This window comes from Chiloscyllium plagiosum, chromosome 44, assembly GCF_004010195.1.
Source record: "Chiloscyllium plagiosum isolate BGI_BamShark_2017 chromosome 44, ASM401019v2, whole genome shotgun sequence".
Lineage (NCBI taxonomy): Eukaryota > Metazoa > Chordata > Chondrichthyes > Orectolobiformes > Hemiscylliidae > Chiloscyllium > Chiloscyllium plagiosum.
This window is the reverse complement of record NC_057753.1, coordinates 5,086,462-5,110,510: the sequence shown is the minus strand read 5'-3', so window position 1 is coordinate 5,110,510 and position 24,049 is coordinate 5,086,462. Positions and strand designations below refer to the sequence as shown.

Below are 24,049 nucleotides of genomic sequence, written 5' to 3'. Positions count from 1 at the left end.
TCCACACCAACCCTCCACAGAGTATCCCACCAGAAGCATTCCCCTGTTACTGTACATTTACCCCTGACTAATGCACCTAACCTACACATCCCTGAACACTATGGGCAATTTAGCATGGCCAATTCGCCAAACTGCACATCTTTGGACTGTCGGAGGAAACCCACGCAGACACGGGGCTGATGTGCAAACTCCACACAGACGGTTGCCCCGAGGCTGGGATTGAATCCAGGTCCCTGGCACTGTCAGGCAGTAGTGCTAACCACTGAGCCCCTTGCTACCCTCTATCTTAAGCTCCCACACCCTCTCTTCATCACTAAAATGTTCCAATCCAAGCAATATCCTGTTGAATTTCCTTTTCAATGAGATCTGATCATTGAGCGAGTGAGTCTGTATAACTTTTAACTCAAATAAGCACAGCTTGTTAGAACAGATCTGAGAGGAAGAAGAACTGAACTAACCACTAGACTTTCTGTCCTCCAAATTCAGGACAAGGTGATTCTTTCTGAGCATTCAGTGTTACTAACAAGTGTAATGCAAGATAATTTGTTCTTATGAGTTGTGTTATTTGATAAAGTTATAGTTGTGGGTCCACACCTGGCAATCCGTAATATTGTGATACTATTCTCATATCTCACTTCTGTTTCACTTTTGATTTCCAAGTATTCCTTGTTGTGATCCCAGCTGATGTTATTACCAGACGAGTCTGGCTTGGTAGATCATGGTTTGTTTTGGTTTTAATGAAGTTGTCTGTCATTGGGGAAAAAAAAGCATGTAATGTGGCAAATTTGGTTTTAACAGTAAAACAGAAATTTTTAAGCAAAAGCAAAAGACTGTTTACTTATACATCAAACTTAAAGATGTTGAAACACATGGAAACATGATCCTAAAAGCACTCCTTTACAAATTCCCATTACCCCTCTGCCCACTACCCAAAGTACAATACTCACATTGAAGAAAATTGCTTTCCCTAACACCTCTATAGATTTAACTATGACTTCCACTCCCAGTTCAGAAATTCAGGTACGGTATATTTGGAGCTTTCATGCACCTGACCGTAAACATTCACAACTTCAAATAACCTCTTCAGGGTTTTATTCAAACATTCTGTCTGGTCTGGAAGTATTACTAATCTCCTTACTCTAAAAGTAATCTATTCTGATGTCTTCTACCTTTCTCAGGAATACTGCTTTACCAGACACCTTAATTGAAGACACTTGCAGAACTGCCCCAAATGGAAACCAAAATCTAACCCCTCTTCAGCTGTGTGTTTTCTTTTAAGTTTTTAATCAAAAAAAGTTCTGAAACTTCTGTCAGAAAGCTTAAGGTATGACTCAGTGTACATTGCGTAGTCATAACCTTTCCTACTCTAAACAAAAACCCATTTGTCTTCAAATTATTTTTCATGTAAATCACCAAGGCTACAAAAATACCTATAATAATTAAACACTCCAGGCACACAGAAAAACCCATAAGCCGCAGAAACACAATTCAGAAATCCAAACTTAAATGGTATTGGAATATGTCACACACCCTACATTACAAGCTGTATTGGTTTCTTGCTTTATAAACATTGATTTCAAACAAATTGTTTGCACTTCACATTAAAGTGAATCTGATGTAGTCATTCAGTATTATTAACCATAACTTTCAGTTCTGTTTCCCACAATTTCTTTGTGTTCTTTTGACTGTTTACTATACCTTCCCATATCCGAAGCATTTTAGAGTCATTGAGGTCTCCAGCTCTTTGGTCCATTGAGTCTGCAATGGTCAAAAATAAGCACCTAACAACTCTAATCCCATTTTCCAGCACTTGGCCCATAACCCTGTATACCTTGGCTTTGCAAGTATACATCTAAATACTCTACGTCTTAAGTGTTATGAGGGTTTCTGCCTCTACCACACTTATCTGAAGAAGGGTTACACCCAAAATGTCGACTTCTCCACCTCTTGCTACTGCCTGGTTTGCTGTATTCTCCCAGCTTCCTGCTTGTCTACCACACGTAAAGGCAATCAGTTCCACAGTCCCACCACCCTTTGGATGAAAGAAAATTTTCCTCAAAGTTGATTTTTAAAATGGACTATCCCGACGGTAGTGACTCCGAAGGGACTTAACATACACTCCTGGGAAATGAATTACCTTTACATGGAGTGATCAGCGAGACAGAGTTTGATAGATGACAGTGGTGTCCTCTGGATTGGGAGAGTGGTGTCCTCTGGGAAATGCAGTCAATGCCCAGCTGCAAAGGGGAGAGCAGAAAGAGAGGGAGAATTATAGCAACAGAAGATTCAACAGTGTGGAGCACAGACAGGCATTTCTACCGCTGCAGATGAGACTCCAGGGTGATGTGTCGCTTACCTGGGGCCAGGGTTAGGGTTTCCTGAATAGGTCTAGGGCATTGTGAAGCTGGAGGGCCAATAGTCAGGACTGGAGGACAGCTAACGTGGTATCAAAATTGAAGAAAGGTGGAAGGGATAAACCAGGAAACTATTGGTCAATGAGTTTAACATTTGTGGTCGGGAAATTATCCGAAAAATTCCGAGGGATGGAATTAATCTCCACTTTAAGGTCACCACGCCGCAGAGGTGTGGTTGAGCAGGATGACCTTCATGGTAACCCCAGCCAGTGCATGAAATGAATCCGCACTGTTGGTGTCACTCTACATTGCAAACCAGCTGTCCAGCCAACTGAGCCTGCTTTCAGAGCATTAATGTGCAGAACAAACAGCAATGGACCCAGAGCCGAACCCTGTGATACACCACTGGACACAGGCTTCCATTCATAAAACACCCTTCCACCATCACCCTCTGCTTCCTCCTACTAAGCAAAATTTGGATCCAATTCACCAAATTACCCTGGATTAATCAAGGACAGTCAGCATACCTATGTAAGGGGGAGATCATGTCTCTCAAATTTAAATGAATTTGGCAAGGACGTGACTAGGCATGTAAATGAGGTTAGTGCAGTTAATACCGTCTACGTGGACTTCAGTTAGGTTTTTGTCAAGATTTCATGTGGTAATCTGGTTAAAAAGCCAAGAGTCCACAGGATCCAGGGTAATTTGGGGAATTGGATCCAAATGTTTCTTAGTAGGAGGAAGCAGAGGGTGATGGTGGAAGGGTGTTTTGTGAATGGAAGCCTGTGTCCAGTTGTGTACCACAGGGTTCGGCTCTGTATCAATTGCTATTCTTTCTACACCTTAATGCTCTGAAAGCAGGTTGAGTTGGCTGGACGGCTAGTTTGCAATGTAGAGTGACACCAACAGTGCGGATTCATTTCATGCACTGGCTGGGGTTACCATGAAGGTCTTCCTGCTCAACCACACCTCTGCGGTGTGGTGACCTTCAGGTTAAACTCACCACCAGTTGGCGCTCTCTCTCTCTGTAATAAGAGAGCAGCCCTCTGGGACTGTGAAATCTTTAACTTTTAATGATCTATATGACTTGGAGGTGCTGGTGTTGGACTAGCGAGGATGTTAAAAACAAAATCACACAACACCAGGTTATCATCCAGTTATTTGGAAGCAATAACTTTCAGACCACTGCTCCTTCATCAGGTGGTTGTGGAGGTTAAGATCATGCTCACAGAATTTATAGCCAAAGGAGACCAGTGTCATGGAGATGTGATACAGTAAAACAATCTTAGATTAAAATTTCCATCTTTTATAATGGGAAATGCTGTTTTCTGTTCTTTGATCTGTAAATCCCAGAACTACTTTTAAATTACATTCTCAAGATAGCTCAGCTTTTTAAACAATAGGTGTGAAGTCTGTCTGTGTCCCAATGCTATGTCAGACTGACAAACTCTCTGTATAGTTTTACAGAGTTTTACATGGACTCATGCAGTTTTTGAGAAAAATAAATTGGCAGAATTACATTGTTTTTGCTCAAAAACTGCATGAATCAGTGTAAAACTATACCAAGGGTTTGTCAGTCTGATAGCATTGGGACACAGACAGACTTCACACTTATTGTTTAAGAAGCTGAGCTATCATCAGTTAGGCGCCACTTAGTACAGTGAGAAGACCTGGGTATCAACCTTGGGAATGATGTTTTGGCGCTGGAAGGAGTTCAACGCAGGGTTTACAAGAATGATACCTGGACTTCAAGGGTTAAGTTATGAGGAGAGATGAGATAAGTTAGGCCTTTACTGTAGAATTTATAAGATTAAGGTGTGATTTAATTAAGGTCAACAGGTTATTATTTGGGAAAGACAGGGTTGACAAAGATAAACTAATTCCACTGGTGAAGATTCTGAAACCAGTAGGCATAGATTAAGAATTTGGACCAGACCATTCAGGAGAGATGTTATTAAAGCACTTCTACATGCAAAGAGTATTGGAGGTTTGGAACACTCTTCCTCAAATGGCGGTCAATGCTAATTCAATAGCTAAATTTAAATCTGAAATACAATTTTTTTAGGGAAGGGTATCGAGGGATACAGGCCCAAAGCAGTAAATGGAGTTAGTTCACCAATCAGCCTTGATCTTATTGAATGGCAGAGCAAGCTCAAGTTGCAGAATGTCTACTCCTGTTCCTATTGTTACGATGCTGTTAATTAAAACTAAATACCCAGACAGGCTCGCCTCATCTCATAACTCTGTTAAAATATGAGTGCGTGACAGACAAATCCTAATTTCCACGATTTAAAGAGAAATAATAATTTATTTTCCTAACTCTAATAGTGAACACTAATCAAAGCTATTATCAAACTGAACACTCTTCTTTGTAACCAATTGCTATATGACCCCAATTCCAAAAAAATGGTGCTTCAATAACAAAATTAAACATTACAATAACTTAACCTCAAGTCCACACACTCTGTCTTCTCTGCTGTCTTCGGTTTTTCATCTGCTGATCTCCCTGGGTTGTCTTTCTTTTTATTGCTTTTACAGGAAAAGGTACCTATCGTTAGAGAGTGCCTTCTTCTTTCTTTGAGTGCAAGATATTAAATGGGCAATTAGCTCTGACCAAACCTTCAAAATGCTCTGGTTTTATAATCCCCAAACATTGTTCCCTGTCATTGGTCCGGTGTTGTCAAAACGATAAATTCAAACTTGATTGGGTTTTGGCAACCTGCACATAATTTAAACTAATTGGTTAAATTCTAACTGTTGTCAAAACAGCAACCAAAGCTCAGGTATCCATTTACCAGCCAATTGTGACATGTATCTATTTTGGAACAGCTCGTCTTTCAGTCTTTCCATTCAGACAACTTAGCCTGTAGTTTAAGTTTAATATTCAGAAAACACTTTCTATTTAAAGTGAACATGCACTCGTTTGACTTCATAACACTATGTTCCTAAATGATACAAAATATGGTGGTGTAAATATTAAGGAGAAAGCCTTAGACGAGAGGATAATATTAATGGACTGGTCAGGCGGGCTGAACAATGGCGAATGGAATTTTATCCTGAAAAGTGTGACATGATGCATTTTGGAAGGTCCAACAAGGCAAAGAAATACATTTTGAATGGCAGGACCTAAGCAAGTACAGAGGATCAGAGAATGTGCATGTCCATAGATCCTCTGAGGCAGTAGGTCAGTTGGATATGATAGTTAAGGCGACATATGAGACACTTGTCTTTATTGTTTAAATCAAATACAAGAGCAAGAGGTTATGATGGAGCTGTACGTACCATTAATACTCCAGCTATGGCCTGTTTACAGGTCTGGTCTCCACATTATAGGAAGGATGTGATGAAACTACAGAGGTTCCGAGGCGATTCAATTCAGGATGTTGCTTGGGCTGCAGTGATTCAGCTGTGAAGGCAGGCTAGACAGGCTGGGGTTGTATTCCTTCAGGCAGAGGAGGCTGGGAAGGGATCAAAGTTCTGAGTGGCATAGATAGGGATAAACATTTGCATGGCTCTGTGGTTCGCACTACTGCCTCACAGCACCAGGGACCCCAGTTCAAACGCCACCTCGGGCAACTATCTGTGTGGAGTTTGCACATTCTCTCTTCCCCCCCCCCCGTGTCTGCGTGGGTTTCCTTTGGGTGCTTTGGTTTCCTCCCACAGTCCAAAAATGTGCAGCTCAGGTGAATTGGCCATGCTAAATTGCCCGTAATATTAGGTGCATTAGTCAGGGGTAGATGTAGGGGAATGGGTCTGAATGGATTGCTCTTCGGAGGGTCGGTGTGGACCTGTTGGGCCGAAGGTCCTGTTTCCACACTGTAGGGAATCTAATCTAATCTAATCAGTTTGGCATTCCATTTCCCCTGGCCAATTCACCTGACCTGCACATCTTTGGACTGTGGGAGAAAACCGGAGCACCCGGAGGAAACCCACGCAGACACGGGGAGAATGTGCAAACTCCACACAGTCAGTCGCCTGAGGCGGGAATTGAACCCGGGTCTCTGGCGCTGTGAGGCAGCAGTGCTAACCACTGGGCCACCGTACCGCCCAAGATGTGGGTTCACGGTCTTCTGTTGAACAGCAGATTCTTAACGAATTATATGGCCATTTTAAAGGGAGGAGCATCCAGATAAGGCAACATACATATTGATTGGGTGACCGTTACAATCAGCAAGCGTCAACAATAAAGATTAAGCCATCTGCTGTTACACAATGAATGTTCTCAACCTTAACTGGCTTCACATAATGAATACTGTCACCTTGTTAACTGACCGTACATATTGAATGCTTCCAATATTGTTATTTGGCTCCACATAATGAATGCTGTTCCACTTTGTTAACCCATTACCCTTGCCTCCAGCACCCCATTGTTAACTGCTGCTTCTTATCTGATCTGAGTCATGTTCAGCTGAACCTCTTGTTTCACAAAACTTAACTCTTTCCCTACCTGCTCATACCTGATACACATTCTCAAGTCAACAACCGGGGGGCATAGTTTTTAAGGTGAGGAGTAGGACATTTCGAGGGAATTTAACAAAAGCTTTTTCTCACTTAGGGAGTAGCCGGTTTCTGGAACTCACCGTCTAAAAGGGTGGCAGAGACAGTAACCCTCAAGACATTTAAAAAGCATTTGATGGGCACTTGAAATGCCACACCAGACCAAGTGCTGGAAAATAGAATTAGAATGAATAGATGGATGTTTGATCAGGAGTGCAGACACAATGGGCCAAAGGGCCTCTTTCTCTTGATGCAAAACTTGCTGCAAGTGGGCAGCACAGTGGCTCAGTGGTAAGCAGTGCTGCCCCATAGCACCATGGTCCCAGGTTCGATTCCAGCCTCGGGCGACTCCCTGTGTAGAGCTTACACATTCTCCCCGTGTCTGCGTGGGTTTCCTCCGGGTGCTCCAGTTTCCTCCCACAGTCCAAGATGTGCAGGTCAGGGTGAATTGGTCATGCTAAATTGCCCATAGTGTTAGGTGTATTAGTCAGAGGGAAATGGGTCTGGGTGGGCTACTCTTCGGAGGGTCGGTGTGGACTTGTTGGGCCGAAGGGCCTGATTCCACACTGTAGGGAATCTAATCTAATCTAGCTCTGTGGCTGTATCAAGGATGGTCAACAGCCTGATTTCTGCTGCGTATCCAGTCTTTGCCAAATCTGAGAGATAACAACTCATGCTATTTTCAGACCTTTTCCAATGGGAAGGTGTGGACAAAAGACTGGTGTTGTGGGTGAATCATCAACTTTAATTCGGCTATTTATTAAGAAATCTCACAGACAGTGAAGTACTGAAGCAATGATTTAAACTTTATTGCATGTAGCAACCAAAATAGGACCCCTCACATTAACAAGTTAAGCCTCACAATTCAACTTGGCTATTACCCAATTAAATTTAGTTACAATAGTGTCTCTGACGTCCAGGGTTTGATCTTTATACAGTGTTTTTCCTGGAAGTTATGCAAATGAAGGGTTATGGTGTCGGATTCGTATGCATATAGAGTTTCATTCTTCAGGTCTATAATGTGATATTATTGATGATTCTATAGATAATTTTATCCAAAATATTGATTACTCCTCCAGAAGCATCAGGTCTGCAGCTTGCTTCCTTATCAGAAATGACTTGTTTGATTCTTGTTACATTCAGTGTTTGCTGTCTGCTTGAAGACAGAGCTTTCCTATGATTAATTCCTTACATTCTTCTGCAGGGCAATCAGCTGTCCTAGTGGCGTAAAGTAGCCAGTTATCAAGTATGTGTCAAAACAGCTTTGTTTGTTTAGCCGCAACCCCTTCTGCTCCCAGACATGGCTAATTGGTCTGAATCCCCTCTGTGACAGCTTGCTTTCGTCCTTTAAAAGCTTATTCCAGACAGAGATATTGCTGCTTTTTTCTGTGTGTAACAATTTATCTTTATTGACTCTATCAATTCATGAACTGTTACTAAAGTTCTGAAGTTAATAATATCATACTGGAATGGAGCTAGAAATTCAGCTGAAAGGAAACTTTGCTTCCAAAATTCAATGCTGCAGTTGAGGGTAGCCCAGTCAACCACCGAAGACCGCGGAGGTAGAGGGTATTAATAGAGTAAATTCAAAGTTTGTGAGAAGATTTGTAGCTCGGGTGCTCGTTGTTGTGGTTCTGTTCGCCGACTGTCTAGGTGACATCCTCAGTGCTTGGGAGCCTCCTGTGAAACACTTCTGTGATGTTTCCTCCTGCATTTATAGTGGTTTGAATCTGCCGCTTCCGGTTGTCAGTTCCAGCTGTCCGTTGCAGTGGTCGGTATATTGGGTCCAGGTCGATGTGCTTATTGATTGAATCTGTGTGGATGAGTGCCATGTCTCTAGGAATTCCCTGGCTGTTCTCTGTTTGGCTTGTCCTATAATAGTAGTGTTGTCCCAGTCGAATTCATGACAAGCAACAGAGTTAAAAGAGAAAGAATGTGAGCGATAACCAACAAAAACACAATGAAATTTAACTGAATGAATCTGACACTTTGTGGTGCCAGTACTAGGAAAAAAGTTTCCATAGAGCCACCTAGGTTGTCATAAAACCCCAACTGGTTCACTAATGTCCTTCATGGAAAGGACTCTACCCTTACTCTCTCAATCTGGCCTGTTTTGGAGTGGCAGTTGGGGGCTGGACAGGAAGTTGGTGTATAGAGTTCTGGTCACCTTGCTTAGGAAGTATGTTATTAAATTGGAAAGGGCACAGAAAAGATTTGCAAGGATGTTGCCGAGTCTGGAGGGTTTGAGTTGTAAGGAGAGGCTGGATAATCTGGGTCTTTTTATCATTGGAGCATAGGAGATTGAGGAGTGACCTTATAGGGGTTTATAAAATCATGACAGACATAGGGAAGATAGGAGAGTCCAAAGCTAGAGGGCATAATTTTAAGGTGAGGGGAGAAAGATTTAAAAGGGACCTGAAGGATAACATTTTCACACAGAGAGATATTCATATGTAGAATGAACTGCCAGAGGAAGTACTATATGCAGCTACAGTTACAACTTTTAAAAGATATTTGGACAAGTACATGAAGAGGAATGGTTTAGAGGGATATGTGCTGGATGCAAACAAATGAGACTATTGTAATTTAGTTTGGGTGACCTGGTTGGCATGGACAAGTTGGGCTGAAGGATCTGTTTCAGTGCTGTATGATTCTATGAGCGAGAGGTGGAGAGTAACATAATGAGAGAAATAGCTGGGAGAGGCAGCGGCTAGCAGAGGAAGAATTTATATTGCTTCAACTTAGCTAGCATTTTGACAGGATCTTGCAGTGCTTCAATCTTCACCATGGAAAAGGATCAAGGAAGCATGTGTATGTGAACCTCCAAGTCATGTACTGCCCTGACATGCCTGATACCCACTCCTGGATAAGTAGAAATGTCCTCCATTTTAACATTGGGATGACTGAAGCCATTGTTTTCTGTCCCTTCTGAAACTCCACCCACTCGCTGGAAACTGTCTGAGGCCAGACCAGAATGTTCATAACAATGGCAAAATATTGCACTGCAAGAGCAGCTTTCAATCACACAGTTCCTATCATCAACTTCAGCAGTTCAAACAGAAAGTTCTCAGCACGTCTGTGGACAGAAAGAGAATGAATATTTTGCTTATGATCATCCTTCATCAGAACTGAGGAAAGATAGAAATGTCATAGAGTTTTAGTAAGTGAAAGGGGTTTGTAGGGTCTGTGATAGGGTGATGCACTTCTGTAACATGACCTCATTTTACCTCAGGTGAATTGTTTCTAAAGGTCTCATCCTTTCCTCTGTTACCTCTAGTCTGGACAATGCTGACACCTTGCTAGCTGTGCCCTGAAATTCAACTCTTTAAAAACTTGCAATCATCTATATTTATCTCCCATTTAAACCATGTCTCTTTCGCTGTCACAACTTTACCCATTGAACAATGGAGACTCCCAGTTCAACAGCAGTTTAAGGACAAAACAGTAACTAGGAGAGAATGGGGCCCCTTAAAGATCAACAAGGCCATCTATGTGTGGAGAACAAGGAGATACTAAATGAGTATTTTGCATCATTGTTTAAGGACATGCAAGCTAGAGAACTTTGGGAAATAAATAGTGACATCTTGAAAAATGTCCATATTATAGAAGACGAGATACTTAAAATGCAAAAGGATGGATAAATCCCTAGGACCTAATCATGTGTACCCTTAAACTCTGCAGGAGGCCTGGGAAGTGATTGCTGAGATATTTGTATCACTGATAGCCACAGGTGAGGTGCCGAAAGACTGAAGATTGGCTAACATGATGCCACTATTTAAGAAAGGTGGTATGGAAAAGCCAGGGAACTAGGGACCGGTGAGCCTGAGGGACAGGATTTACATATATTTGGAAAGGCACATATACTGTGGAAAATCACGTATCACTAATTTGATTTGAGTTTTTGAAGAAGTAACAAAGAGGATTGATGAGGGTAGAGAGATGGATGTGATATATATGGACTTCAGTAAAGCATTCAACATGGTAGACTGGTTAGATCACATGGGATACAGGGAGAACTAGCCATTTGAATATAGAACTGGCTCAAAGGTCGAAGACAGATCATGGTGGCGGAGGGTTGGTTTTTAGATTGGAGGCCTGTGACCAATAGTATGCCACAAGGATCAGTGCTGGGTCCACTGCTTTTCGTCATTTATATAAATGATTTGGATGTGAACATAGGAGGTACGGTTAGTAAGTTTGCAGATTACACCAAAATTGGAGGTATACTAGACAGTGAAGAAGGTCACTCCAGCGTGCAATAGGACCTTAATCAGATGGGCCAGTGAGCTGAGGAGTGGCAGATGGAGTTTAATTTAGATAAATATGAGGTGCTGCATTTTGGAAAGTCAAATCAGGGAAGGACTTATACACTTAATGTTAAAGTCCTGGGAAGTGTTGCTGAACAAAGTTTCACAGGTTCACAGTTTCTTGAAAGTAACAGACAGGATAGTGAAGGTGTTTGGTACGTTTGTCTTTATTGATCAATGCATTGAGTATTGGAGTTGGGAGGTCATGCTGTAGCTGAACAGGATATTGGTTAGACCACTTTTAGAATACTGCGTTCAATTCTGGTCTTCCTCCTGTAGGAAGGATGTTGTGAAACTTGAATGGGTTCAAACAAAATCTACAAGGACGTTGCTAGGATTGGAAGGTTTGTGTTATAGGGAGAGCCTGAATAGACTGGGGCTGTCTTTTTTGAAGCATCGCCAGCTGAGGAATGACATTATAAAGAGGTTTATAAAATCATGAGGGGCATCAATAGGGGGAATAGCCAAGGTTTTTTCTCTGGGTGGGGAAGTCCAGAACTAGACCGAAGGGGCAACCTTTTCTCACCGAGGATGGTGTGTGTGTTGAATGAGCTGTAGGAGGAAGTGGTGGAAGCTGGTACAATTACAACATTTAAAAGGCATCTGCTTAGGTGTATGAATTGGAAGGGTTTGGAGGGATATTGGCCAAATGCTGGCAAATGGGATGAGATTAATTTGAGATATCTGATCAGCACTATTAAATTGGACCAAAGGGTCTGTTTCTGCGATGTACCATTCTATGACTTCAGTTTTAAAAATTCACTTACTTTTTATTCATTCCCTCGTATTATCTTTTCCATTTTTATAAGTTGAAAATAGTTTCCAACAGACAGACCAGACAAACCCTTCTCCTTCCCTATTCAAAAGCTGATGATATTCAGATCCTGATGCATTGAGTGACTGCCTGCCAGATCTTGCTGTGATGTTTAAGGTCCAATCTGCAGTCTCATTCAATATACCTGTAAATGGAGTTTACAGTTAAAAAAAAAGGCCTTACATTTCAGTCCAAGATAAGAATTCGAATAAAGAATAACAGACAAAAAAAACCTGCAGATGCTGGAATCCAAAATAGTCAGGAGATGAACATTTCTCTGGTCTGAATTTGATATGTACTATTGTCCCCACTACTCGAGACGAAGAAATTGTTCCACATTGCCCCTATTAAAAATGGCGACCGAAGAGGCACCCTGCAGAATATTGCCCCCAACCAAGATGGCGCCTGCGCCACACAGCTTTTTGCTGCCAACTGGAGACCGAAAGTTTCTCGTTAGGTTCTGGCGGCCTGTACGGGCGTTTCTGAGACCTTCTAGTCTGCACTGGCACCGCTCCTCTCCTTTCACCGTTTCCAAAACCCTGAAGATTCATGAAGTCCTCAGTCGCGGGGACGGTGGCAACACACGTGCTGCTCGGGCGGCCGGAGGACCAGCCGCGCACACTGGGTCCTCCAGCCCCGCCTCTCTCCTTCCTACTGGTTAGCGGACCAGCCGAATGCACCCTCTGTCCTCCAGCACCGCCCTATTCCCTCCTTATTGGTTGGAGGACCAGCCTCACACCCCTTGGTCCTCCAGCCCCTTACCGTTTCTCCTATTGGTTGGAGGACCAGACGCAGGCAAACACACCCACCCTCAGACCTCCAACCCCGCCCCATTCCTTCCTTATTGGTTGGAGGACCAGCGGCGCCGAAGGTTCTCCTGGCTCGACTGCCCCCTTTCTATTGGTTGTGAACCGCCGTCAATCACCCATTGTGACCTAGCATGGACCCTGGAAGTGAAGACAAGCGGGCGCGCGGAAATTGGCAGCCAGTGCAAGTCCAGGGGAGCGGTCTGGAGCAGGCGGCTGGGCTGGGCGGAGAGCTGCATTAAAAATCTTTTATTCCTGATGAAGGGCTTTAGCGCGAAACGTCAATTTTCCTGCTCCGCGGATGCTGCCTGAACTGCTGTGCTCTTCCAGCACCACTAATCCCGAATCTGGTTTCCAGCATCTGCAGTCATTGGTTTTACCAAGTTAAATACCTTCAGCCTATCCTGAATGAGAGGATACCAGCTCCTTCCGCCTGAGGGGCCCAGGGTAACGACCTTCGGCCTGGGTGACCAAGCACCTCACAGTCCCCGTGGCCGGGGGGGGAGGTGAACGGGTTCTGATTTTGGTGGATTTATCTTCGCTCTGCAGCCAGGCTTGGGAGAATTGAAACAGATGCAGAGAATGCAGTCGGTCCGGAAGCATCTGTTGGAGGAACGATCAGAGTGAATGTTTCCAGAAGTCGAGGGAAAAAAAAACTGATTCGAGACAAAAAGAAACTGCAGATGCTGGAATCCAAGGTAGACAAGCAGGAGGCCGGGAGAGCACTGCAAGCCAGGCAGCATCAGGAGCTGGGGAAGTCAACGTTTACGGGAAGCCGACCAGACTCAAGTGTGAGACTCGAATACTGAAATAGACGGTGGCATGGGGTTGAGATGTCCCTGGAAGGACGAGGGAACTTCTGTTGCTAAGAGACTTGCAGCTTCAGGTGAACAACAGAGGGAAACAGAAAGTCGAGTTGTCCGAGCTGAATTTCCACCCTCTACCTGCAGTAATGACCTTTGTAGACTCCTTGTATTGGAATTAGAAGGGGAGCATTTCCAGATGGGAAATGCAAACCAAGCGCCACTTCAAGGTCATCAGAGCCTCAATGTCATCCACTTCTGAATGTTGAAAGAGAGATGTTTGTGGGAAAATATTCTGAGCATCACCGTGACTGGAAAAGCGCTGAGGTGGACACTGACACGGACACCTGAAAGAGACTGTTGCGACAAAATGTTTTAACCTGCCTGAAAAAAAACCTAACTGATCGCAGCAGGAAAAACTGTACGTGTTCTGTGTGGATGAGGACTCAACTGATCATCCTACCTGGAAAGTCGCCAGGGTGCTGGCACCATGGAGAAACCATGGAAATGTGAAGATTGTGGGAAGGGATTTAGTTATCCTTCCCAGCTGGACGTTCACCGGCGCAGTCACACCGGGGAGAAACCATGGAAATGTGGAGACTGTGGGAAGGGATTCAATTACCCATCCCAGCTGGGAATCCATCAGCGCAGTCACACCGGGGAGAAACCATGGAAATGTGGAGACTGTGGGAAGGGTTTCAATTGCCCATCCCAACTGGAAACACATCGACGCAGTCACACTGGCGAAAGACCGTTTGCCTGCTCAGAGTGTGGCAAGGGCTTCACTAAACTGTCCAATCTCACTGTCCACCAGCGTGTTCACACTGGGGAGAGACCTTTCACCTGCTCTGTGTGTGGGAAGGGATTTGCATTGTTAGCCAGCCTGCAGGGGCACCAGCGCGTTCATACAGGAGAGAAGCCATTCAGCTGCACTTCCTGTGGAAAGAGTTTCAGATATTCGTCCACACTCATTGAACACCAGCGAGTTCACACTGGGGAGAGACTCTTCACTTGTACCGAGTGTGGGAAGGGATTTACTCAGTCATCCACCCTACTGAGGCACCAGCAGGTTCACGGTGGGGAGAGGCCATTCACCTGCTCCGAATGTGGGAAGGGATTCACGCAGTTGTCCCACCTGCTCACGCACCAGCGCATTCACACCAATGAGAAGCCCTTCCTCTGCACTCGCTGTGGAAGGAGTTTCAGGCATTCAGGCAGCCTCACCTCACACCAGCGCGTTCACACCGGGGAGAGACCATTCAGCTGCTCTGTGTGTGGGAAATCATTCACCGAATTATCCAGCCTCATTTCTCACCAGCGACTGCACACAGGGGAGAGGCCGTTCAGTTGCTCGGAGTGCGGGAAGGGATTCACTCAGTTGTCCCACCTACTGTCGCACCAGCGAGTCCACACTGGGGAGAGACCGTTCATCTGCGCTCACTGTGGAAAACGTTTCCGGCATTCAGGCAGCCTAACTGAACACCAGCGCATGCACAGTGAGGAGCAGCCGTTCACCCCCATTGAACACGGGGAAGGATTCACTCAGCGAACGAGCCCAGTGGTACCCCAGTGAGTACACAAGTTGGATTCTGCTACTGCTCCTGTTAATCACATCCAGCGCTGAACTGCGTTGATTCTTTCACATTTACGAGTTTGTTTTGTGCTGATGTTAATAACTGGGCCAGATTTCAATATTCGCGATCTGTGGCTGATTGTGTTTCTGAGACTGCAGAGTCCCTTTTGAGGATTGCTGTCTGTGTGACCTTTCCCCATAATTCGTCAGCCCGCATCAGAAATTACTTTAGCACTGTATCATTGAATCATTACTTCAATCTTGAAACAAAAAGTCAGTTTAATGTCCTTCAATTTTCTGCGTGAAAGGTTCCCTCTCTCATTAGAAAGTGCTGATGAATCTGTGCTGACGATTCTTACTGACTTGCACATTCCACAGCAGCATCTCCATTATCCAGCATGAAGAGAAGGAATGGAAATTGGGAGTCTGTAAATGTTTTCCTCCCATCTCATACAGAAATCCCTTTTGGTACTGGAATAGTGACACATTGAATCAATGTAGCAGTCTGGGAAATCGCTGCCTAATAAATTTATAAACTCTGAAGAGACACCTGCAGTATTATGGAGATCGCAGTCTCTCTCTCATATGAGGAGAGCGTCCATGGGCCTGTAATCTATGGCCAGGACCTGTCTCTAACACAGGTCCTGAAACAAGACATATCTAACTTTGACATGATTGGATCTCCTAACCCATGTGGGTTTAAAATCTTAAGTTGTGGGCCCGTCCGTCTCGAGCTACTGATGTTCCGGGCGGCCTCTGACACCGTCCGATTGTAACTGTCCGTTTGGATCCTGCTGACTACACCAATATTGTTGTCCCGTTGCCCCCTCCCCTCAGTCGAAGCAAAACACTCAGATACAGTGTAGTTTTCCTCTTTCATCTTTATTCTGGGCCCTGGAGGGAGAGAGAATGATCGCCCATTTGCACTGGGACATGAGTTCATGGTCTTCACTGGAAGAGCAGTTTCTCAATGAACTACATAGTCATTTTACAGGGACAAGCATCCAGATAAGGCAACATACATATTAATTGGGTGACCGTTGCAATCAACGGGTATCAGTAGCAGAAACCAAGCTCTTCACCATTACACAATGAATGTTCTTAACCTTGTTAACTGGATTCATACATTGGATACTTTTACCCTTGTTAACTGACCTTGCATACCGAATGCTTCCAATATTGTTAAATGGCTGTACATAATGACTGCTTTTCCACCTTGTTAACCCATTACCCTTGCATCCAGCACCCCATTGTTAACTGTAAGTGCTTTCTTGATCTGAGTCATGCTCAGCTGAACCTCTTGTTTCACAAAACTCAGAACTTAAACTCTTTCTCTGCCTGCTTATACCTATACACATTCTCACCACCAGCTACAGAGACCAACTCTTCCTCTGTGTCTGAAGACTTCATATAATCCCTACAATGTGGAAATAGGTCCAGTAAGTCCACACCGAAGAGTAACCTACCCAGACCCATTCCCTTGCCCTGTTAGTCTACATTTACCCCTGACTAATTCACCTAGCCTATACTTCCCTGAACATTATGGGCAATTTAGCACAGCAGTTACCCTAGCCTACACATCTTTGGATTGTGTGAGGAAACCGGAACACCCGGAGGAAGCCCACACAGACATGTGGAGGATGCGGAGACTTCACACATTCAGTCTGTCTGAGGCTGGAATCGAACCTGGGCCCCAATGAGCCACCATGTCTCTTGGATCAGTAAACCATTCTCACCTGTTTTCCTGTCTCTCTATCTCATGCATCTTTTGAAATGTTGTTACTGAATGAACAACCTTTTAAGATCACCTCATGACAATTTATTTGGATAGTCTGAGGATTGAAAACATTACTGCCTACTCTGTGCAGTTTCAGTGGATATGTTTTACTAAAGATATTCAGGCAGTGGAGAGGGAGCAGAAAATGATACCAGAAATGTACAGGCCGGGTCTGTACTCACAAGAAAAGAAGGCTGAGAGGGTGAGCTGAAACAGGCCTTAAAAATTAGGCTGCATTTGCTGACACCCAGGAGCATGTGCATTATTCCCTGCACACTTTGACCACATGCGTTATTCCCTACACACTGTGAGTGTGCATGCACAGTTGCCTCTCAGTTCCAGTTTCTGCCTTAATGTTATGAAAGGTTTTGATTGAATGGATACAGAGAGAATATTTCACATTATGAGAAGGAGCATCGATAATTGCCAACACATCCAATAGAGAATTCAGGAACAAAATACAGCTTCTTTTACCCAAAGTGTGGTGAGAATGTGGAACATTCTCTACAGAGCGTGTTTAAAGTGAACAATATGCATGTGTTTACAGGAACCTAGACAAGCAGGAGGGCAAAGGAGGGAGAGGGTTACGGTGGTAGATCTTGATGAGGTAAGATGGGAGGAGCAAAAACAAATTGCTGGAGAAGCTCAGCAAGTCTGACACCATCTGTGGACTGAGATCAGAGTTACTGTTTCAGGTCAAGTGACTTGCTCAGAACATGGGAATAGGCTTATTTGGAGCATTAACACTGACGTGGACTTGGCTGTGTTGAATCTCAGCAGCATGCATCTGGTCTAATTACCTCCTGAAGGTTCTGGTTCTATTTCTCCGTCTCTGTCACCTTCTCCTGAACTGTCTAAGCAGCAGTAACAGGGTAAACCCTGATCCTCCGCATATTTTTGATTCTGCTGTTACTGCGAATGTATGTTGCATCCAGAACTTAGCCATTCTATCAGCTGGGGTCTATTTCCACCAGTGTTCATAAGTGAGCTCATATCTTAGCATTGTTAAATAAATCAGGTTATTTCAAACTCGCAATCTGTCAAGCTCTCGATTGCTTTAGGATCACAGCAAACTAATTTGTCGCTTTGACGACTCAATTTTCGGATCATTTTTCTAACTCTAGATTATCTCAGTTCTCTTACCTTTGGGTTGCTCTCATAGTGAAATCTCAGCTCTTCCAGAGATCCTGTCAGTATCTTCGCATTCCAAAGATGACTTTGGGGTTAAACAGAGACAAGGCTGGAAGAAATAATCCATACTTTACCGAGTGCCCATTGACACTGTGGTTTATTTCTAACTTCAGGTGTTCCCCACCCCCGATGTGAAGCCGACTGTCAGAGTCATTTGCTGTGATTTTGAATAGGGCTGTCACATTTACAATCTTTGAGAGTCCTTTAGCCTCGCTCCTATGTAAGGAGGATGGGAAAATTATCACCAGAGCCTCTGCCAGTGCTGTGAGAAGGCTACTGTCTGTCACTGAACAGCAATTCCTCAACAGGAGGACCAGCCTCTGGAATGGCCTCATGTGTATTCCTGTTTCCTGTTGCTATGGAGGGCGATTATTGAGAAACAATGGGGTATTATGATGTCCCCCAGTCCTGCTGCAATTATGTCACACAGACTGTTAAATAACAGCAGAGTTATTGTGTTGGAAACCAGTTTATTCAAGACATCAGCTATCGAAATTGTTGGAGAAACCCTGCAGGTCTGGCAGCATCTGGAGAGAAAGCAGTTAACAGTTCAATTCCAGTGACCCTTCTTCAGAACGAGTGTGGTTTTAGACCTCTAAATGGGATTAGCAGAAAAGAAAAGTGATGCAGCACGTGATATTCAGGAGGCATGTTCAAAATTATGAAGGTGAACCATGTTCACAAATGCCTGAGGCCATGGGAGTAGCAACTTGCTAATTTGGGATGTATTGGACAACAGTCATAGAGATGTAGAGCACAGAAACAGACCCTTCGGTCCAACTCATCCATGCTGACCAGGTATCGCAATCTAATCTAGTCCCACCTACCAGTACCCGGTCCATATCCCTCCAAACCCTTCCTATTCATATACTCATCCAGATGCCTTTTAAATACTATAATTGTACCAACCTCCACCACTTCCTCTGGCAGCTCATTCCATACCCGTACCACCCTCTGCGTGAAAAAGTTGCCCCTTAGGTCCCTTTTCAATCTTTCCCCTCTCACCCTAAACCTATGCCCTCTAGTTCTGGACTCCGCCACTCCAGGGAAAAGACTTTGTCTGTTTGTCTTATCCATGTTCCTCCTGATTATTCCAAAAGTGGCCTGATCAGTGTTCTGTACAGCCACAACATGACATCCCAATTCCTGTACAATGCACTTACCAACATAGGAAAGCATACCAAATGCCACCTTCACTATCCTATCTACTTGTGACTCCACTTTCAAGGAATTAGGCACCTGCACCCCAAAGTCTCTCTGTTCAGCAACACTCCCAGGACCCTACCATTAAGTGCATAACCCCTGCCCTGATTTGATTGGATTAGATTCCCTACAGTGTGGAAACAGGCCCTTTGGCTCAACAAGTCCACATTGACTCTCCGAAGAGTAACCCACCCAGACCCATTTCCCCTCTGACTAATGTACCTATGGGCAATTTTGCATGGCCAGTCCACCCTGACCTGCACATCTTTGGACTGCAGGAGGAAACCGGAGCACCCGGAGGAAACCCATGCAGACACGGGGAGAATTTGCAACTCCACACAGACAGTCGCCTGAGGCTGGAATCTAACCTGGGACCCTGGTGCTGTGAGGCAGCAGTGCTAATCCCTGAGCCACCGTGCTGCCCTCCCCCTCACTGAAATGCAAAAGCACACATTTGTCTAAATTAAACTCCATCTGCCACTCATTGGCCAATCTGAGTATTCTGAGACAACCTTCTTCAGTGTCTACTACACCACCAAAGTTTGGTGTAATCTGCAAATTTACTAAACATTCCTCCAATATTCACTTCCAAATCATTTGTATAAATGACAAAAAACAGTGGACCCAGCACCAATCCTTGCGGCACACCACTGGTCAGAGGCCTCCAGTCTGAAAAACAACCCTCCACCTCCTATCTTCCAGCCAATTTTGTATCCCAATAGCTAGCGTTCCCTGGATTCTATGTGATCTAACCTTGCTAACCAGTCTACCAAATGGAACCTTGTTGAGTGCCTTGCTGAAGTCCATATAGACAAATGTCCCCTGCTATGCCTTCATCAATCATCTTTGTCACTTCTTCAAAAACTCAATCAAGTTTGTGAGACACAATTTCAACACACAAAGCTATGTTGACTATCCCTGTCAGTCTTTGCCTTTCCAAATACATGCACATCCTGCCCCTAAGGATTCCCTTCAACAACTTACTCAGTACTGATGCCAGGCTCACAGGTCCATAATTCCCTGGTTTTTCCTTACCACCTTTCTTAAATATTGGCACCACATTAGGCACCTTCCAGTCTTCTGACATCTCACGCGTAGCAAGTAGTCCAGCAATGACTTCCTTAGCTACCTACAATGTTCTAGGATATACCTGATCAGATCCCAAGAATTTAAGATGTCCAGTACCACCTCCATTGTAATGTGGATATCACTGTTTATTTCTCCAAATTCTCTGGCTTTCAAATCCTTCTCCACAGTAAACACAGCACAGTGGCTCAGTGGTTAGCACTGCTGCCTCACAATGCCAGGGACGCAGGGTCTATCCAGCCTTGGGCGACTGTGGAGTTTGCACATTCTCCCTGCGTCTGTGTGGGTTTCCTCCGGGTGCTCCAGTTTCCTCCCACAATCCAAAGGAATTTAGGTTAGGGTGGAATCGCTGTGCTAAATTGCCTGTAGTGTATAGGAATGTGTAGGTTAGGTGCATTAGTCAGGGTAAATGTACAGTAATAGGGTAGGAGAATGGGTCTGGGTGGGATACTCTCCGCAGGGTCAGTGTGGACTTGTTGGGCCAAATGGCCTGTTTTCACACTGCAGGGATTCTGTGAATACTAAGGCAAGATATTCATTGAGTATCTCCACCATCTCCTACAGTTCCACATGTTCCACGCAGCCCTTTCTGATCTTTAAGGAGCCCTATTCTTTCTCTTGTTACTCCTTAATATATTTGTAAGATCCCTTTGGATTCTCGTTAAGGCCTATTTGCCAAAGGTATCTCATGTCCCCTTTTTAGCTCCTTATTTCCCCCTTGAGCATATTTCAATTGCCCTTATACTTCTTGAGGGACTCGCTCAATCCCAGCTTCTATATCTGCCTTATGCCTCCTTTTTCTTCACCAGAGCCTAGTCATCCAGCATTCCCTGCACCTACCAACTGTGCCTTTCACACTCATAGGAACATACTGCCTCTGGACTCTCGTTAACGTATTTTTGAAGGCATCCCACTTCTCAACCATCCCCTTACCTGCGACTAGCCTCTCCCAATCAGCTTTTGAAAGTTCTTACCTAATGCCGTCAAAATTCGCTCTACTCCAATTTGGAAATGTTAACTTTTAGACCTGGTCTATCTTTTCCAAATAAAATTAATTTTAAAACAAATAGGATCGTGATCATTGGTTCCAAAGTGCACCCCTGCTGACACCTGACTCACCTGCCCTGCGTTATTTCCCAAGAGTAGCTCAAGTTTTGCACCTTCTCTAGTAGGTACATCTACATACTTAATCAGTAAACTTTCCTGTTCATACTGAACAAATTCGTCTCCATCCAAGCCCTCAACACTACGGCAGTCCCATTGTTTGGAAAATTAAAACTCTCTATCATTGCTACCCTATTATTCTTATAGATATCTGAGATCTGCTTACTTCTCAATTTCCTGCTGACTACTGAGGTTGGGTGGGGGGAGGGGGTGGTGGTAGAGGGCACTACAGTACAATCCCAATCAAGTGATCACCCCTTTCTTATTTCTGATGCAGATAACCTTCAGTGAACATACTCCAAGAAATATCCTCCCAAAGTACAGACATTGTCCCTAACCAAAAACACCACTCCCCCTCCTCTCTTACCCGCTATCCATTATATCCTTCCTATAGCATTTATACCCTGGAGTATAAATGTCCTGTCCATCCCTGAACCATGTTTCTGTCATAGCTATGATATTCCAGTCCCATATATCATTTGCCTTACCAGTTAGGTCTCTTGCATTGAAATTATTGCAGTACAATTTATCGGTATTACCTCATTCTCAGCCTAACTCTTGCCTCCCTTCACTGTTTGACTTGGTCCTCTCTTCAACTATACCAGCCCCAGTTTTATCTCTTTTCTCGCTGTCTTTTTGGGTCCCACTGGTCCTCATCCTCCCCTCCCGCTGACTATCTTAAAGTCCCCTGAGCAGTCCTAGCAAGTCTTCCGCCAGGATATGAGTAGGGAAGGTGCGGGTGAGAACACTTGTGGAGCAGCTGATGGTGCCCTTGGTTCAGGAAAGATATTATTTCTTTGGAGGCAGTTCAGAAAAGGTTTACGAGGATGGGTGTGAAGCGTTTTGGAATTTGACCAAATGTTGACCTCTCCACCTCCGATGGAGATGCTACCTGGCTTGCTGTTTTACCAGCCTACAGCTTATCCACTTTGGGTTCCAGCATCTGCAGTTTGTTTTGTGTCTCTTGTTCCAAAGGGTAACCTTTTGTTACTCAGGCCAGCCTCCCATTAACTCCTGTTGGTTGGGGGACTGGCGGGTCATGTTGTGGCTGCACAGGACATTGGTTAGGCCATTTTTGGAACATTGTGTATAATTCTGGTCGCCTTCCTATTGGAAGGATATTAGATCCGCCTCAGGCGACTGACTGTATGGAGTTTGCACGTTCTCCCCGTGTCTGCGTGGGTTTCCTCCGGGTGCTCCGGTTTCCTCCCACCATCCAAAGATGTGCAGGGTCAGTTGAATTGGCCATACTAAATTGCCTGTAGTGTTAGGTAAGGGGTAAATGTAGGGGTATGGGTGGGTTTCGCTTCGGCGGGTCGGTGTGGACTTGTTGGGCCGAAGGGCCTGTTTCCACACTGTAATCTAATCTAATCTAATCTAATCTAAAAATCTAAATCCGATTCCCTACAGTGTGGAAACAGGCCCTTCGGCCCAACAAGTCCACACCGACCCTCCAAAGAGTAACCCACCCAGACCCATTTCCCTCTGACTAATGCACCTAACACTATGGGCAATTTAGAATGGCCAATTCACCTGGCCTTCACATCTTTGGACTGTAGGAGGAAACCGATGCAGACACTGAGAGAATGTCCAAACTCCACAAAGGCAGTCATTCAAGGTTGGAATCGAACCCGCATCCCTGGTGCTGTGAGGCAGCAGTGCTAACCACTGAGCCACCATGCTGCCCTCAAGTATCGTGTAACTTGAAAGGATTCAGAAAAGATTTACAAGGATGTTACCAGGGTTGGAGGATCTGAACTACGCAGAGAGGCTGAATAGGCTGGGGCTGTTTTTCCTGGAGCGGCGGAGGCTGAGCGGTGACCGTATAGAGGTTTATAAAATCATGAGCATGGAAAGGGTAAATAGACAAGATCTTTTCCCTGGAGTGGGGGAACCAGAACTAGAGGGGCATAGGTTTAGGGTGAGTGGGGAAAGATTTAAAAGGGACCTCAGGGGCAACGTTTTCACACAGAGGGTGGTTCGTGTATGGAATGAGCTGCCAGAGGAAATGGTGGAGGCTGACCATAAGACATAGGAGCGGAAGTAAGGCCATTTGGCCAATCGAGTCCACTCCACCATTCAATCATGGCTGATGGGCATTTCAACTCCACTTACCCGCATTCTCCCCGTAGCCCTTAATTCCTTGTGACATCAAGAATTTATCAATTTCTGCCTTGAAGACATTTAGCGTCCCAGCCTCCACTGCACTCTGCGGCAATGAATTCCACAGGCCCACCACTCTCTGGCTAAAGAAATGTCTCCGCATTTCTGTTCTGAATTTACCCACTCTAATTCTAAGGCTTGTCCACGGGTCCTAGTCTCCTCGCCTAACAGAAACAATTTCCTAGCGTCCACCCTCTCCAAACCATGTATTATCTTGTAAGTAAAGATAGGATGGCATGGAAAGGCATGGATAGGATAAATAGACAAGTCTTTTCCCTGGGGTCGGGGAGTCCAGAACTAGAGGGCATAGA

The 24,049-nt window shown here is 44.6% G+C and overlaps 2 protein-coding genes across 2 annotated transcripts in view; both read left to right on the top strand.

Annotated features, from left to right (window-relative positions):
• LOC122543503 (zinc finger protein 850-like) overlaps positions 1 to 24,049 on the top strand; it is a 73,981-nt gene that overhangs the window by 8,514 nt on the left and 41,418 nt on the right. The window lies entirely within an intron of this gene.
• LOC122543637 (zinc finger protein 585A-like) overlaps positions 12,506 to 24,049 on the top strand; it is a 36,317-nt gene continuing 24,773 nt past the window's right edge. Inside the window, exon 1 of the mRNA XM_043682459.1 lies at positions 12,506 to 15,150. Within this exon, the coding sequence (XP_043538394.1) occupies positions 14,072 to 15,150 (1,079 nt within the window). The 5' untranslated portion in view covers positions 12,506 to 14,071. The remainder of the gene's footprint in view (positions 15,151 to 24,049) is intronic.